The sequence below is a fragment of the Eschrichtius robustus genome, chromosome 10 (genome assembly GCF_028021215.1).
Source record: "Eschrichtius robustus isolate mEscRob2 chromosome 10, mEscRob2.pri, whole genome shotgun sequence".
Taxonomy (NCBI): domain Eukaryota; kingdom Metazoa; phylum Chordata; class Mammalia; order Artiodactyla; family Eschrichtiidae; genus Eschrichtius; species Eschrichtius robustus.
In genome coordinates, this window is record NC_090833.1 from 40838130 (window position 1) to 40856228 (window position 18099).

The following is an 18099-nucleotide window of genomic DNA, read 5'->3' on the forward strand; positions in this document are numbered from 1 at the left end:
CATGGTGCTAAGTGAAATAAGTCAGACAGAGAAAGACAAACACTCTATGATCCCACTTATATGTGGAATCTAAACAAAGCCAAACTCATAGGAACAGCATAGGATAGTGGTTTCCAGGGGCTTGGGGATAAGGGAAAGGGGATTGGGGGGAAATAGGGGAGACATCGGTCAAAGGATACAAACTTCCAGTTATAAGATACATAAGTTCTGGGGATCTAATGTGCAGCACGGTGACTCTAGGTAACAGTACTGTATTATACACTTGAAAGTTGCTATGACAGTAAACCTTAAATATCCCCACCACACACACAGCGATTAAGTGAAGTGGTGGGTGTGCTAACCTTACTGCGGTAATCATTTCACAGCATTATATGCGTATCAGATCATCACGTTGTACACCTTCAGCTCACACAACGTTACTGTCAATTATATCTCGGTAAAGCTGTGGAAAAAAAAGAGATAAACCTTTATAAGCTTGAACACCACCAACTTGCCTTATCTTATGCACTCCTGCAGGTCTGGGGTCAGGTTCCAAGTTTCCATGAGTTCCACAAATCTAAGAGCATGTATTATGAAAAAGACACCATAGTGCTGTTCTCTGTAACTCATGTGAAAACAAATCTTCGGCGAGAAAAAGACATATTCAAACAAACAGAAGAAGGCTGTGGGATGGAAATGCTGTCAGCTAGACGTCTGAAGGTGTTGAACGCAGGTCTGTTTGGTGCTCCTGGCTCAAAGCTGCACGCACAGCAGGATGTCTGCAAAGCCAGCATCGGCCCAGGGCAACTACCTCGTGCTGAGCCTCTTGATGGGAATGCAAGCCCACAGCCCCTCAGGGATTGAAGCTAAATCCTTCACTTTTAGGCAGCTTGAGTATCACTAAAATTCTCACTAGGGGCACTTTATGCTTTAAGACTGTCACTCAGGAACAGGTGTCTGTGAATCAAGGCCTTTGTCCTCAGAGTAACCTTCACAACCACCACCTTGCGCCCAGGAGGCTGGTCTTGTTCCCACGAAAACTTTGAGGCCTAAAGATGTGCATGCAGTGGGGTTGACTGACCGTCAGCGTGGAAACCCTCACTTCCCAACCCAGCCATAAAACCTGAAATCACATCTCTTTAACACTGATTGTCTACTTGGGACAAAAATTAAAGGGGCTATGAGTATCTGCAGGAGATTGAAGAACAAAGCTTAATAGACGACTCCTTCAACTAATCCAGAAAGTCTTGTTTTCATTCATCTGGGAAAGATGAACAGACTTTGGGGGGTGGGGGGGGGGAGGGTCCTTTGTTTTCAGCAGCACCAAGCTTCTCCGAGTTGGATGCATGATGCTAAGACTTGACCCAGTAAAGGTTGAGGCAAGTAGTATGTGTTTCAGCTGAACTCTTTGGGGGCACAGAGGCATCTGACTGAAGTTCTTCAAGTAGTGGGTAGTTGTCCTAAGGAAGACTCTGCTCTGCTCGATGCCTGGTGGTTGGGGGGGGTCTCACGCCATCCCTCCTGGTGGTTCCTGATGGGGTCGCTTCCTCCGTGTGCTGCTGTCCACAGGTGGAAGGGCACATGCTCACCCTGACGGTTTCCTTTAATTCCCACCACTAACTCATTCTCCTGCTACTTCCCAGCCTCCTGGAAGAACAAAAATAGCGAACTCAGCTCATTCTTTCTGCCACATGACACAAGACATGGCCAGGGTACCACCTATGGTAGCTTCTTTTAGAAGTGGCTGTGGAGGCATCTAGTAAAGATTGAGAAATGGCCAACTACTACCTAAGTCTGGGGAAAAATGCTGGGCCACTAGAAACCATTTGGGCATCAGTTTGGACTCCACCTAAAGAGTCCAAAAATTTACTGCCTAAATTCTCAAAACCCAAACACCTCACAAGTAACTTTTAGTGTGGGTACGTTTATTTGCTGCACCCGAGTCTAATAAAGCATGACTTTTATGTGAGTTTAAGTCTTCTGCCAAAATAACAGAAAACTTGTTAGTTCCAAATATTTTCATCAAACTACAGTGTCAGGTTAACGGGGGAGGCTCCCTGCCTGAGGCAGTGAGATGCCAGGGTCAGGCGTGGGGAATTCTACGAGCCCATCGTGGATCTTTGCCTCATGTACACAGTGAGTACACACATTGCAAGAACTCAAAAGACAATCTGTGACTGATTCAAGGAGTTTTCAAGAGATGCTGTGATGCCAAAGTCTCCAAAGCCAGTTAATTCATGTGAAACTAAGGGGTGAAAGGCAGTAAGGTATAAGCATCTGGAACACTCCCTTCCCAATTTTCTTCTAATCTGCCACGCTGGGCACAGAATTCCAACTGCAAGTCCAGAGCCTTGGGGTTTAGGCTGACTTGTCTTCCCTGGGAGATTAGAGAGTTTGGGAAAATCACTGTTCTCCTCTGATGCTTTGTGCCCTTTAGTGTAAATTCAGTATTCTAGCATCCAGCCTGCCTAGGCCTGCTGTGAGATCAGACAGAACAACTTTTGTGAAAGCACTGTGCTCATGGTTTTCCTCTGGACTAAAGGCAGCCCTGTGGGAATTCTCCTTCCCTGTAGGCCAAATACCTAAGATCCCAGCTGAGAACTTCCTTCCCTGGGGAAGGAGCCCAGCTCTGCTGCTACTTCCTATCTGGGACCAAAAAATTCTGTCACTTGCTGCCAAAAACCCGAACTGAAACTAAAAGAACTAAAATAAAATGTTAACAGCAGCTTGTAACGAAAGTTAGTTCCTACCACTAGAACAGCATTGGTGTTAAAATGTTCCAACACGAGAGGTTTTCTGATGTGCTTGGGTTGTCAAAAATAAAGTATTTCCATTGTCAGTTCTGAATGGAAGCTTGAACTGAAAGGCAAATAAATGCAATTAGTTAAAAGCAAAAAACCCCAAAAAACAAAAGAAAAAAACAAATAACAGGGATGGTGGTGAGCCACTGCTTCTGCTGCTGATGCCCCAGTGGGAAACTGAGGGGTGCCAGGACCCAGAGCTCGTTGCTGATGCCAGGTTGCCCAGGAGCTGGTAGCTACAGAAATGTACATCCAAGAGTGTCAAAAGAATTTCTTTTGGTACCCACATCGCTATAATTTTGTAACTGCCTACTTAATGCTGGGCAAGGAATTCCAGTACAAATCTCCTTACAACCGCCAAAAACATCAGTTGACAAATCCCTTGAGTTATACGATGCCAGTGCAAGAATGTCCAACTGAGGATACAGAAACTGGCCGTATGGACGGCTGAGAGCATCACTGATGGTCTAGCTGCTCACAGTCTTGCTCGGGGACTGCACCTCCGTCCAGAAATTGGGACATCAATTTCTCCTGCTCTTGGCTGTAGGGTCCCAGGATTTCGTGGCTACGAGAGGGCCTGAAACTGAGTTTCTGGATATCCCATGGCTGCGGAACTCCAACCACTTGCAGATGTTACAGGGCTGCGGTTCAAGCTTCCACACGCACCATTCCAGGGTAAGACTGGTCTTCTGCAGCTCACTGGCCAAGAAGCCAGTAAGTAGTGACCCACGAGTGAGGTGTGTATCTGCAAAAACTTGAAGAGGTTAGCATCTATCACTGTACATTCGACCTGCCAGTCTTGGAAGGTCTTCCATCAGGGATTCTTTTTACTTCTTGGTAGTTCTACGTAAGTCAACCTTCCGGTCCTACACACCATTCTCTTCTTTCATTGGAACTAAGTTTTCCCTGGTTCAGGGTGATTCTGTCTTTGTCGTTCTTCAGACTCTGCAAGACCATACTTGGAGTAAAAGCTATGGCAGACCAAGTTATAATTAAAACAGCGACAACATCTAGACTGCTGTGCACATCAATCCAGGCCTGAGACTGATATCAGAGACATAAAAATCTAATCAGATAAAACCTCAGCAGTGAAGAGGAAATAGATGCCCATTTATTTTAAAAAGCTAGGTTTATTCATGCACTCGCCTCGATTTTTAATCCAGTGCAACGGCCAGTGTTTTGGATCTCTCTAAAGAGAAAACTGAAGGGCATCACAGACTTGACCCACCAGGCACCAAACAAAAATTCTAACTCCTTGAGGCAGGCACTTCCCTTCTTCTGCAAGTGTCAACACAGTACGCCAAGTGTCATAGTCTTTGTGTCAAAATGATTTTTTTACTCCAATTCTCTATTACTTTATAAGAAATGTTAATAAGGATAAACAGAAATTAATTAAGCTAATACTTTAAGAACGTTATCATCTGATGTAGCAGCACTCATAGCACTCACGTTTGAAGTGCTGCTTCCATGATGAACACTGCTGAACTCTTAGCACTTAAAGACTCAATACCTCTCACAGCTGATCACTGAGACACTCCAGACCACCGTGGGGCTCCCAACGCCCAGCCTTCTTTCTACCCAGTGGATGCATAAGATGTCAGGTTTTTGAGTCCCAAAACTTTAGAATTCTTTAAGTGCCTTCTTATGCTGAAGCTTCACAAAGCCAAGCAGTAGCAGCCCGAGGGACCTCAGGCGTTCAAAGACTTCAGTGTATCACGTTGGAAATGTTTCCCAAACCCCAAAGGCTGGAAATGGTATGGGTCGGCTAACTCTAAAGCAGCGTTGGTCCCACAGAACCTTCTGTGATCTTGGAAATGTTCTATAAATTTATGTAGTCCAACATGCTAGCCATTAGTTGTATGTGGCAAACTGAACATTTGAGATGTAGTTAGTATGACTGATAAACTGAAATTTTAATCAAGTTAAAATTAAACAGCCACAAATGGCTAGTGGTAACTATATTGAACAGCACAGCTCTAAAGCATCAAGGCTTTCAGTAACACGACAACTTTTTGACAAACTAAAGAGGCACGCAATAAATATTTGCCGTCATCGATAACCTTTATCCACCCTCCCTTCTAGCTCTTCTCAAGTAAGAACACAGAACTAAAACAGCAACAATAAGAAAGCCCACATGACTTTTTACAGCAATCTCCCTTGAATAAAACTAGTAATTTTTAATATATACGAGTGGCATAGTCAAAGATGAAAAATAAACTAAAACCAGCAAAATGAAGAATTAGAAATAAGCATACTAGAAGTTATTTATGTTTAATGCTTAAAAGTCTGAATGCACAAACAATCTACCATTATAGAAGTACTGGTGGTCAATACAATGCATTAGAACTATGTACAATGCACAGTTTAGTATCAAAATCTTTCTACACTGTAGAGTTTTACGAAACTGTTAAAGACATCAAACACTAAGCACTTAAGACACCATTTTTTTTTTTCCTGCTACCACATTAGGAACGTCAATGGACAATCCATTTCAACTTGCAGCATCCATCCATTTCTAGTATGAAATTAAGTAATTTTCTACTTATACAATAAAGTTTATCTACACAGTTCTCTTGATTTTGATCCATAGCAGCAAAGGCACTGTACATCAGCAGATCCACAGACTTAAAAGATTTTTAAAGCATTCAAACAAAAAATAATAATAAAAAAAAGGAGTCACATATCATAGTTTAACAGCAACAACAACAACATAAAAGATAACAACAATGTTTCTGGCACAATGGCACAGCCTGTGTCCATTTCAGGGACATCCAGCTAAGACATGGAAAGAACCGGAGGTAAAGAAAGCAAGTCCTCATCCCAGGTGAGAGTCCATTCTTTCTGATTTTCAGAGGGAGGTCCTTGCAAATCCTCCTCTGCTCCTTGTCTTGTAAAAGACTTGACTGGCACAGTGGGAGGAATCCTCCCCTGAATCTGTGCGGTTCCCAAAGAACATGCCAAAAAATAACCCATCGTTTCTCGTAATGACAAAACTGCCCAAAGGTATACCTCTCCCTCTGCAAAGAAATGTGGCAAAAATACCCAGAAGGGATTAAGTTCTCCCTTTGAGGCCAAATTTAATTTGTTCATATGTCTATAATACAATAAAAAAAAAAAAGGAATTAAAAACATATTACAAAGACACTTGTCAACAAGTCAAAAAAAGAAAAAAAGAAAAAGTCCAATTACCTTTATCGAATATAATCTAAAGCTATAGATATATTGGTTAAAGTTGTCCAAATAGACTCAAATGAATATGACATGGTCTGTCACCTTCTAATTGTTCAAATTTCCAAACATCTTTAAAATAAGTAAAAAACAAAAACATCTAACAACACAGCAACATATTGCTTCCATATGTAATTATACATTTCACATCTCTATACAGTCATTAGTCTACATTTAGTGACATTTTTAATCAGTTATTTTAAACCTTCCTTTCCCCTCCTTTGCCAAAAAAAGGGGGGGAGGGGTATCAAATACAACGCATCTTCATTATCAATGCAGGAGCAGACAGCTTTATTTAGTCAGTCATTGTTAGAAAGCCTTCTTTAAACAAAATAAATATATTACAGATATAATACATAATTAAAGATTCCTTTCACTGTTAAGTAGGGTTATCCGTGTTCTTCCGAGTAGATAGCTGAAGATTTGGTATCACAGGTTCTTAACGAGTATTCACAATTCAACAGCAGGGAGGAAGTGGGGGAAGGCGGGGACTGAGCTCCACGACTGCAATGAGTACTGGAAATCCTTGGTTTCGGATGCGGGGGAACAGAAGGATGACAGAACAAAGTGCTACAAGGAGGAGTCCAGTTTGCATGAAGATTTGTCCTTAATAAATAACTTCATAAACCGTGGCCTTCTTATCCCCAGAGCCAGTGACAATGTATTTGTCATCCACAGAAATGTCACAGCTGAGCACCGATGAGGATTCTTTGGACTGGGAAAGAGACACACAAACACATTAAAGACTGAAAGGAAACCCACGAGTACCGAGAAGCAGGACTGGAGGATCTGGAGCAAAAAGAAGCACAACATGTTCCCTTGACCAAAACAGGAGCCCAAGTGAGGAAAGGCAGTCCCGGCCGCTGATGAAGGAAGGCTCTACTTCAAAGCCTAGTCTCCAGCTAAGAGCAGAGGGTTCTCAGTGTGAAAACCCTCGCCTTCACTCGGATGGCCTGGATGCAGACGGAGCTGCAGAATGCTAGACACGTCACTTAACCTGTCGTGGCCCTCACTTTCCTTAGAAGAGGTAATTAGGTAGAGACAGCTTACCTGTCTGCCACGACAGAAGGTGGCCTCAGAGTCCAGGTGAGGTAATAATGGGGAACCGTATTGAAAATACTATAGTTCTTGAGATAGGGAATGTAAACATATTTCTAACATAAAACCTCGTTGTTCCCTATGTAAAAATAGAATGTAAATGTGCAAGTGGGGAGGAGTTCAATAGTTAGGAAGAAAAATGTTATTTACCACTCTTGTTAGAGCTCCAAATACCATGTTCAACTACACCCACTGCAAAGCAGTCACGGTTAACTTTTAACTAAACTGTGCTAAACAAACAAACCCCACAGGATTTTAACTGGGACTTTGAACAGTTAAAAAATAAACGTTTGACACGCAGATGCTAACCCGCTACCAGTGTTTCTCAAACTTTTGGAACGCAACCTGTAATAAATACATTTTACTTCACAACCCAGAGACCCGAGACATAATTTTACTTCATAACCCAGAGAAACGAGATATAATACTTATACTCACTACAAAAAATATACTCTTAACATTTTTTAATTTCATTTTTTAAAGAAGTGCTGGTTGGGACCATCTGAAAGGTTGTGATCGACAATACAAAAACCACTGTATTACATTATAAACTTCAGGACAGTAAGAATCTGCTATTTTTGTCCTATTATCTTGCACAGTACTTTCACTCAATATATGCAGCTTTAGATTCAAATGAATTAATCTCCTCTACGACTTAGTACCACATGGTCAAGAAAACTGCAACGCTGTTATGTTATTCCTAAAAAAAGACCACCACCTAGAAAATAACATCCTAAATACAGAAGATTAAAAAGGAAATCTTCTTTAACTGGCCTATGAAATTCTCACCTACTAGCAGGAGAGAAGAGAGAGATTTGTATGTGAGTGTGTATCATGCCTACAATCTGGTTCTCCTGCAAATAATTCCACAAACTACACAAAGTACCACTGAGTTAATAAGAATAAAACTTCATAAAATTAATCAAGATTTATTACACTTTTCCACAGCACTCTTTTGGGGGCGGGAAATCAGGAATAACAACACGAATGAATATTCAAGCAAAATGCTCAAATTTTAAACAAAAATTTTAAAAGCCATAATTAAAATTAAATAAACAAATAAATTACACAGAAGACATGAAACTGCTACTCTAACATGTAAAAAGGGATGGGGTGTGAAGAGCTAGTTAGGGCCACGGGCATGGCACCTTGGCTCTGAGCTCAGAGAGAACGGGACACAACTCCTGGCGGCACAGCTTGCAGCTGGGACCCTAGTCTCCCCCTCAGGCACAGTTTTCTTCTCTGTGCGATGGGAGTGACACTAGCTCCTACCTCCTAGGACACGTCCATGCGTTATTAACCTGCGAGAACGCACAGAGAACCAAGCAGTGAGCGCACAGTGAGTGAAGGCTACACAAGTGAAGTGTTACCTGGAATATACTGGCCCCGTAAGGTGTTCTCCAGGCATTCAGAAGGTTGTCCTTTCCCGTGCTTACAAACCATTTGCCTATAGGAACAGGGTTTCAAAAAAGGTAGTGTTTATTCCTTTGTCAGAGTCCCGAGACTTGTGTTACAGAGCATCAAATGATACACAGAAAACTCACCTAATCTGCAACAAATAAGAGTTTCTTTTCACTGGAAAAATTAAGCCCACTCTCCTAGATTTAATGAGTCATTTACACTTAGGGCAAGGATAAAGTGGATAAACTGCAGAAAATTACATGGTATTAGGGAAGTAGGCACGTGTGAGGAAGTAATATAATTCTGAAGAGGGACACGCCAATGAACTAAAGACCGGACTTGAAATGAATCAGGAGGAAGGAGGAATGACAGGCAGTGGACGCCAGGGGCCTGCTTACCACAGTGGGCAAACTTGAGTGACAGGACGCAGCTCTCGTGGAGATGGAGCTGGTACTTGTCGGGCTTGGTGACGTGCAGCACCTCCACGTTGCTGTTCTCCATCCCCACCGCCAGCCACTCTCCAGTTGGGCAGTAGCCCAGAGAAAAGATCTAGAATTAAAACAGGTGATGGTGATGATGGCTACAGAGGACACACTTCCTTTAAAGGGGAGGCACTGCTTCCTCTGGGGATACTACTTAAATAATGAAGGAAATCAAGATAATGTGAATTGTACAGGAAGAAATCAAAGTCAAAGGTGTGATCCCAAGTAATGAGTCAGATCTCCACAATCTAACTTACTAATCAATTGTGTGAAATTCAAAGACCTATAGAGTAATGGTCATTGAAATAAAAACCTGCTAAAGCCTGTAATAAATGAAATTTTTTCTGTCCTTCAATAAAATATATACTGTTGTATTTTGACAGAAAACAACAAAATTTTTAGTTATCTAATTCTGAGTCAAAAGTGACTCTGTCACATGGTCAATGAATTGCCACTGAAGTCTCTCATATATTTCACAAAACCAGGTCTCTAAAATGTCACGTGCACGAGTGCGCACCTGGGAGGTGAAGTCGTGCTGCTGCAGCTGCCGCCCTTCGCGCAGGTCCCAGGACCGGACCGTGTTGTCCAAGCCGCCCGTCCAGAGCTTGGTGCCATCGTTAGAAATGTCAATACAGCTGGCCCCGTCTGTGTGGCCCTGGAACTGCCTGAAGATGTCAACATGGAGAAAAGTCCTTCAACAGGTAATTTTTAGGTGAACTCAGTTTAGAATTCCTCAGCCATCAATTTCATTACAGGCCCTATTGGCAGATTTCCTTTTGGTTTATTATATTTTCTATTATTCAAAGTAATAACAAAGCATATACGTAGAGAGATTAAAGTTTAATTGAGATGCTGAATCTCCTGCAAGTTTATTTTCAAACACTTAGGAAGTCCTCCTCAAATTACTCTTATGCTAAAACACAACTGAAACAACTGATGGAAAAAAAATCTCCATCTGAATCAAAAGAAAACACAGCCACATGAAAATGAACTAATCAAAGACACAATCCGAGACCTATTCTGTCAGTGTGATATGAAAGGAGGAGAGAATTTCAGAGGATGTAAGGAGTCGTTTCCCTTCTAAAAGCCCTGGGGACGGGCACAGAGAGCAGCAGAACGAATTCTGCCAGCGAGCAGCAGCGCAGCTGTAGGCGGCTGTGCCAGGTGAAAGGCCACGCTCTCAAGTAAGGAGTGTGCAAAGAGCCTCCGTGTGACTCAGCTGCCCCAGGAGCAGGCAGAATGTACGAAAGACACGGGGGGCTGGGGCTTAGAAGCAGTTCCTCAGAAGAGCCTTACCCAAAAGGGGAAAAAGTGATAACTATTTTGTTTTTGGAATCATTTATAGAGCTCCGTCCTGCAAAATACGTTACAGACGGACAGCAGGGGCCTCTTCTCCTTCCACCCTCCCCTGGACCTGCAGCTGGGCTCCATCACACCCTCTGCACACCCATTAGTGGATCACACCTCTGGCTTCCTGCTCTCTCAGGTGCTGACATCTGGAGACACACGTGTTTCAGGGCTTTTCCTATCAGTGCCGACCCTACACAACCTCATTTCTAAACAGACATGGTTATGTCTATCCATCCTGTAAGGTGGACAACAGATTATGTAGATCATTTCAGGGTGAGGCGCACCCAACACAATGCCTGGGCCCAGGGTAAGAGCTCAATGATCATTTGTCAGAGGAAAGAATGTGTCAGATACACACAGCACCAAGGACTGCACCACGCACTGTGAACCTTCTCAGTGAGTACCTACTGACGACGATGGTTTGTTAGCACAGGTGGCAAACGACGTATGTCTAACGAGCTCATGAGGTCATGGGCACCTTATGTGCATTAATTATGTAAAACTGACCTCTTGGGACTTCCCTCGTAGTGCGGTGGTTAAGAATCCGCCTGCCAATGCAGGGGACACGGGTCCGGGAAGATCTCACACGCCGCGGTGCAACTAAGCCCGTGTGCCACAACTACTGAGCCTGCGCTCTAGAGCTCGCGAGCCACCAACTACTGAGCCCGTGTGCCACAGCTACTGAAGCCCGCGTGCCTAGAGCCCGTGCTCGGCAACAAGAGAAGTCACCGCAATGAGAAGCCCGCGCGCTGCAACTAGAGAAAGCCCATGCACAGCAACGAAGCCCCAACACAGCCAAAGATAAATAAGTACATAAATAAATGAAAAAGAAAAATAAATAAAATTGACCTCCTATTTTAAAACCTGAATTGGTGATGCTTCGTATAATTAAAAAAAAAAAAAAAAAAAGAAAGAAAGAAAACAACCCCTCATCCGATAAAAGTTCAAATGGTGCAGAAGACAAGATTTTACAGCATCTTAAAATGGCGCTATTCTTAACAATGTTTAGTAAGACAGCTGTGTTTCATTTTTTTAAAAAGACACACACACAACTCTCTGGCACAGCACAGGTAAATCCAGTGCCCTGGTCAGGGACCCTGCTGACCCACCTCACCAGCGTCTGGTTGTGCAGGTCCCACACGGCGATGTTGCCGTCGCTGCAGCATGAGAAGCAGACCTTGGAGTCGGGGCTGATGGCCAAGGCGTAGCAGGCGGGGGCTGAGGACGTCAGCTCTGCCTTGATGCGCGGGGTGGGAGCCGCCAGGTCCCAAATGGACAGGGTACTGGCTTCCCCTCCCACAATTAGGGTGCGACCATCAGGGAGTAATCGGCAGGAACGGATGTAGTTATCCCTGTTCTGTAGAGACAAAACCCATCAAGAGGTTACTCATGAGGAAAGGAAAACAGCATTAACATGAGAGCAGAAATCCATAAAAGTATTGTGTTCCCTCCTGGTTTCAATGAGCTATTTTCACTTGTGACAATGATAAAGTAGATTAATGCTAGTAAATTACATGAAATTAAGGAAGTACTTAAACTTGATCTACAAAATTCAGTACTGAGATATTTAATCTTAATTAGCATGAAAACGCAAAGATCTAGACCCACTCTCGGCACCAGCAAATCAACCAGCCGCCTGAGTCATTTGCACATGCAGACGCAGCAGCCCTCACAACCCTGGAGGGGCCACACCGGGAACCGGGTACACTCGGCCTGGCTGCTGAAAGGCCCTGTTTCTGCTGCCAAACAAGTGTCAGGGAGTTAGACACCTTGTGGTCCCTTCCGTTCGCCTGGCCCTGCATTACCTGGCCAAGGGGCAGCACGGGCTTGATTAAGCAGCACCAACTGGAGGCAAGGCTTGACCAAGGCGTGCTACGTGACAGAAGACACCACCTCCTCCCAGCTCGTGAGGTTATGGGAATCTTGTGCAGTTACCTTAAACTGACCTAGCATCGTGCTGCCGTGAAACATTCTACTGCTGGTCCAAGGATGAAAATCAAACTGAAATTTCCTAAATAACCCGAGGACGAATACCCATGAGACAGCTAATGGGGTAGCTAGTGTTTGCCACGTGAAGTATTAAGTTACTCTTGTCTCATAATGTGACAGATTCTGATACTTGGGTGCACTCTCACAGAAACCACCGTGGGCTTGTAGTTTTCTTAAACTCCTTTATCAGATAGGAAAACAAGTGGTCTGCCTGCTCCCATGCACTGGGCAGGGTGAATGAAAACTGCACTGGAGCAAGTGCCACACGTGAAGAACCGGATAAATCCACCTTAAGTAACTGAAAGAAGACACACCTTCTCGTCAGCGCTCCAAGTCAAACAGCACAAACCACTGAAGACAACTACCCACTTGGGATCAATTCTGTGTGTTGCTGGTACATCCAGGTCCTATTTTCTGCATGAAGGCTTAAACCATGTTCATCCACGTTCACTCACCAGACAGTCGAGCTGAGAGACAGGGCTCTTGTTGCCGGGGTGGCTGATGTCCCAGACCTTGACGCAGCCCTTCCCACCCGTGTACACGTGTCGCGTGGGGTTGCTGATGGTCACCGCGCACACCACCTCCCCGTGGTTCAGGGTGTTGATCTGGCGAGCGTGTCGGGGGATGCCGGGGCCAATGAGGGCGTCCGGGGGGAAGGGGACAGGCTGCATCTGACCGTCTGCAGTAACGTGGAAGGAGTATGCTCTAAGGCAGTGGCGAGGAGAAAAGACAGGAAAGGGAGAATGCAAAAAAATGTTACTTAACTGATCACTGTAATGAGACGAGAAATAAAACATTTTCAGTGCTACGTATGATTTGCAAACAGGTCAGATTTACTGCATATGGTGGAAAGAACATAACTTTCAGAGCCACAGAGCTAAATCTATGATCAAATATCGTGTCAACTCTTCGCTAGCTGCTGTGTGACATCAGTAGTTACATAACCTCTCTGAACCTTACTTGGTTCTGATCTTTAAAATGGAGTGAATGCTACCTACGCTTCTTAGAGAATTAAATAAGATCACCAATGCCCAGCATAGTAACTACTCCTCCAGGGCACTCTACAAACTTGCATTGCCTTCTACTTCGGGTGATTCAGAAGGCTGTGATAAGATTTTTAACCTACAGATCACTTCACTCCAATCAAGTGACTTACTAATGAAAATCAGTAAGCTAAAATTATGAAGTTTTAAGAGGATAAGAGGATCTAGGCCTAGATACTGAAATGGCATATGACCCACCAAAAAATGAAAAAAAATTTTTGGATTAAGTCCCATCAGACTTGACAATAACAAATCCTAGTAATCCCATTCCCAGTGGAATTAGAACCTAAAAAAAGCATCCTGTGTGACTGCCCCAGAGGCCCACCTGTGAGTTCCTATCAGTACCTCCATCTCCAGGTCATTTCCAGGGAAAACCCTCCAGTTGTGAAAGCACTTGGCTCTAAAATGCAACTTAAGTTAAAGCATCTCCCTCAACAGACACCTGTATTCTTAAGGCACTGAAGTCAGGGAACAGTCAGCAAGTGAGGCCGCTGGGATGCATGCTGGGTTTCAGGAGGCAGGAGATGTCGGTGGTAGGCAGGAGGGAGCAGGGCCTGTCTTGGGGAACCATCACGGGCAGTAGCCCACTTTGGAGATGATGGCATTGTCTTTGGCACGGAGCTTCAGAATGTGCTCCGTTTACGGGAAGAAGTTTATGAAAGACATACCAAGGGAAAACATTTGTGGGTAGACAAAGCACAGGAGCTTGGACCTATCAGGGAAGTTTTAGAATCAAAACAGTTTATAGTTCCTTAACGCAAAAATCTACAGGCTAGCCACACGCATCAAAATTCAGCCCACTATTGAGGGGACATCATCAACAAAGTCCCAAATGTCCCCAGAAAGGATGTGACTGTGGCAGATTTGGGGACCAGAGGGCAGAGGGCTTTCTCTCTCTGTGTAGATTACGCAGAGAAGTGGGTTAGAACTGGGCTGTAGAAGAGAAGGAGTATGTCGGACTGCTGAGGCGGAGGTGGTGGGAAGCTAGGAAGACAAGAGATATATTCCTGTGGTCGAAGCAACGGACTTGGAGACATGTTGGCTGCGTGGCCTGGGAGAGAGAGATGCCGAGCAGGGTTCTCAGGCTTGGAACCCAGGTGGCTAGGTAGGCCACAATACACTAGTGAAGGTGACAGGGAAGCATAACCGAAGGGTACACACGCGGGGAGGTAAATGGTATGGTTTTCTTCAACCTGAGGGCAGGTGAGAGCCCAAACATCTCAACCAGAAGTTGAGCACTCGGACTCACAAGGGAGTTCAGATCAGAAAGATCAATGTGTGCTCATCCACAAAGAAGTGATAGTTGAAGCTAAAGGAGCAAAAAAGAATAATCCTGGGGCAGATTATGTAATGAGTAGACTAGATGCAAAATTTAAGAAAATGCTTACAACATGTAGGGGACCTCCAGCAAGAGCAGCCAGAGAGGTAGATAATCAGGAGAGACAATTAACATGGAAGGGGGAGTAGATGGTCAGTCACATATTTCTTGGGTTATCCCAGTGCGAGAAGCACTTGGGGATGCAACAGAAAGGTATGGGGATACAAGAGAGAAAAAACCCCACCTACCCCCTATTCTCCAAAAGTTACCTTCTGGGGGCTGGGGGTAGGTGGCAGGTGGGCTGAGGGGCTGATTCATTAGTGAGATACTAACATATATAAAGATTAAAATGTCAGATGGTCAATGCTATGAACAATGGACAGGCCACGTACTCTGGGAATCTGACAAAGTGAGAAGAACAGGGAAATTCATGGCAATGGGGCTGCAATATAAAGAACAGGTATTAATTTCCTTGGCCAAGAAAGGAAGATGGTATGAGGAGGAGTATGGTACACTGAAGGCCAGAGGGAGGTAGGACGCTTGCACTATTCACTTAGTCAGAAAATATTTATTAAATACCCAATATGAGTCAGGTACTATCAGATGCTAGGGAATCAGAGGTGAATAAGATATTCAAAGTCCCTATCCTCCAGAGTCTACATCCTAGAAGGGAAGAGAGCTAATATATAAGCTGATAAATCAGTAACCTCAGACGGCAGTAAATGTGCTCTCTCTCTCTCTCTCTCACACACACACACAGTTTCAGATAAAAGAGACGGAAGGCACGCAGCAAGGTCCGAGGCAGTGTGCAAGCTGAGAGCTGAGGGAGGACCTAGTCTTGCACGCATAGAGAAGGGAGGGGGCAGTCAATGCAAGTCTTAGAAGCAGCAGCAAGGGAGAAAGCCAGGGGCACTCAGGGGAGAGTGACAGGCTGCAGAGGGGTGCAGCCTGGCCATGTGAAAAAGGGCCTCATAGGCTGTGAGGCGGAGTTTGGGCTGTTATTCCGAGTGGAGTGGGAAGTCACTGGAGACTTGTGTGTGGGGCAGTGAGCGCCATGATTCAGTTCATCCTTTCAAAGGATTGCTCTGGTTGTTGGGGGAAGCATGGATTGTAGGTGGCAGAATGGAAGAGGGAAAACTAGTCAGGGGGCCAGTGCAGCAATCTAGGGGGAAGCTAGTAGCCAGGGCTTGAGAGACAGTTAGAAAGCTGGGAACGGATCTGCAATTCAAGATTTCTCTGGGTAGAGGCAGAGAAGGCTGTACTGGATGGCATGCATGGATCCTGGAGGTGACAGTGAGGGCTGACGACAAGGTCTTCTTTGGGGTCTATAAGTAGGTAACTGAAGTCAAGAAGGGCAGAGGTTCACTAGACGTGATGTGGCCCAAGCCCTGAGATGATGTTACTGGGGGGCTGACCTTGTGAACAACAGTGACACCCAGGATGATGGCAGGCTCTGAGTGGACCAAGTGTCAAGTTTTTAATTAATTGGGAAATCTCCCAACAAGGCTGAGGAGGGAGTAGAGACCCATGGCACAGGCCTGAAAGGGGTTGGGTTTTCACAAGAAGGTAGAATGAGTTCAGTTCTGGAAGAGACTGGAAAGGAACAGGAGGTAGGGGAGGGAATCAACCATAGCCATTATCAGCCCTGCCACTGGCTCCGACTGCTGATGTGAAGTAAATGAAAGGGCACCCCTTGGAGGGCTGCAGGTGAAGGGGTTCCCTTGGGAGAGAGCCAGGCATCAGTTCAGGCAAGGAGGGGAAGGCAGTAATGCTTGTAGAGAAAGGCTGAGATTCTGAGGGATGACGATGGAGACAAAGGCTAATTGATTTAGCAATTAAGAGGTCATGACGACTAAATCTTAAAGAAAGAAAAAGGAAGATTATTCCAAGTTTAGAGATGGTGTTATACATTCTTAATGATAATCTCCTTGAAAAGACATCCCTTCTCTCCCCTCTAGAATAACTAAAATGGTTTTTAAAGAGCCTTGAGAATTTAAATAGTTAAGAAATCAGGCACACCATTTCTTTTGAGGTTTTCAATATGACATTATTCAACTCAACCACAACCACTCTGTGAGCACCTACTCTGTTCCTGGAACTCACTTATTAAGAATTTCAAGAGCCTAATTGCATTAAGGATATAATGTAGCCCCTTGTTTACTATTAATATATATAAGACACTCAAAACTGGAAGAAAGAAAGCTCTAGTACATACTTATCATCAGATTTCAACAAACTCTTTGATGTGTAGCTAGCAAAGAGTACTGGAATGTGTAATGAAAGCCAACCTTCCTAGAAATTAGGGAGGCCCAGGCTTGAAAAACTTTTCTTTTTCTACCTAATTAAATGCATCAGTACTCCTTATCCACATATTCTGATTTAGACATCATGCTGAGATACAGTATCAGGTAAGACACTTGCCTTGCCCATAAGTGGCTTGTAATCTAGGAAGCATGATGAGAAAAGTATAGAAGTGATTACAATACCAGGTGCAAAATGGGAGGGATGAAGTTCTGTGGTGGTTCCAAAACCAAAAATAAAGCTTATGTTTCATGAGAGACACGGTACTGGAGATGGGTTTTAGAGAATGGAAGGATTTTACCAAAGAGGGAGGAAGATGGAAAAACCATTCCAGGTGGAGGGAGCAGCTCTAAAAGGAAGAGGTGAAATGATGTGGGAAAGTCCTGGATTGGTTTTAATTGGGGAATTCATTTATTCAACAATGACCCAATACAGTAAGTGGCTGAAGGAGCTGGCCCGAGCACGGCCTGATAAAATACACTGCGCGCACACGTGCGCGCGCACACACACACACACACAACGTATAAAAGGGAGGGCCTAGAAGGTCAGCCTGAGAATTTCACAAACAGAATTTACTGAAGAGTGTTTTTAGGAGGAGAAAGAGTGGACGTTACTGGGGCAAAGCCACTCACAGAATAAATTTGGTGGCAAGGAGTACAGTGGATAGGAGGAATAAGAGACAATTATTTGAATAATCTAGACGAGAGGCAATGGGGGCCCTGAACTAGGCAAGGAGAAGGATGACACACTAGAAGTAACTGGATATGAAACTGCGTAGGACTCAGCTAATGAGATGTGAGGAAGAAGCCAATAATAGCTGAGTTTCTGAACTCGGGGAACAAGGAACGGAGTACTCTGAAAACCAGGCAAATTGGGAGGAACATCTAGTCTGGGGAAGCACTTTGTGAATATGATGAATTTGTAGTGCAAATAATACACACTCAAGATGCCTAGCTGAGATGTCCAACAAATAACTAAAAATACAGGGTTGGAAGGAATAGGTGCAGGGAGCCAGAGAAATTCTCTCTCGGCAGGCAAAGCTACTAAAAGCTAAGAGTGATCTCCAAGGGAGATGGTGAAAAGAACGAAAGTTTGGACTTTCTGACAGA

General features: G+C 44.2%; 1 protein-coding gene across 5 annotated transcripts in view; it reads right to left on the reverse strand.

The window, feature by feature from the left end:
- Positions 1-5965: 5965 nt before the first annotated feature.
- The window catches only part of LOC137769946 (transducin-like enhancer protein 4), a 145301-nt gene continuing 133167 nt past the window's right edge, over positions 5966-18099 (reverse strand). For all 5 annotated transcript variants that reach the window (XM_068552144.1, XM_068552142.1, XM_068552145.1 and 2 more), the window contains 6 exons: positions 12784-13033; positions 11449-11696; positions 9507-9654; positions 8906-9056; positions 8477-8553; positions 5966-6723 (listed from right to left, as the gene is read on the reverse strand). In XM_068552144.1, coding sequence (XP_068408245.1) covers positions 6616-6723; positions 8477-8553; positions 8906-9056; positions 9507-9654; positions 11449-11696; positions 12784-13033 — 982 coding nt within the window. In that variant the 3' untranslated portion in view covers positions 5966-6615. The remainder of the gene's footprint in view (positions 6724-8476; positions 8554-8905; positions 9057-9506; positions 9655-11448; positions 11697-12783; positions 13034-18099) is intronic.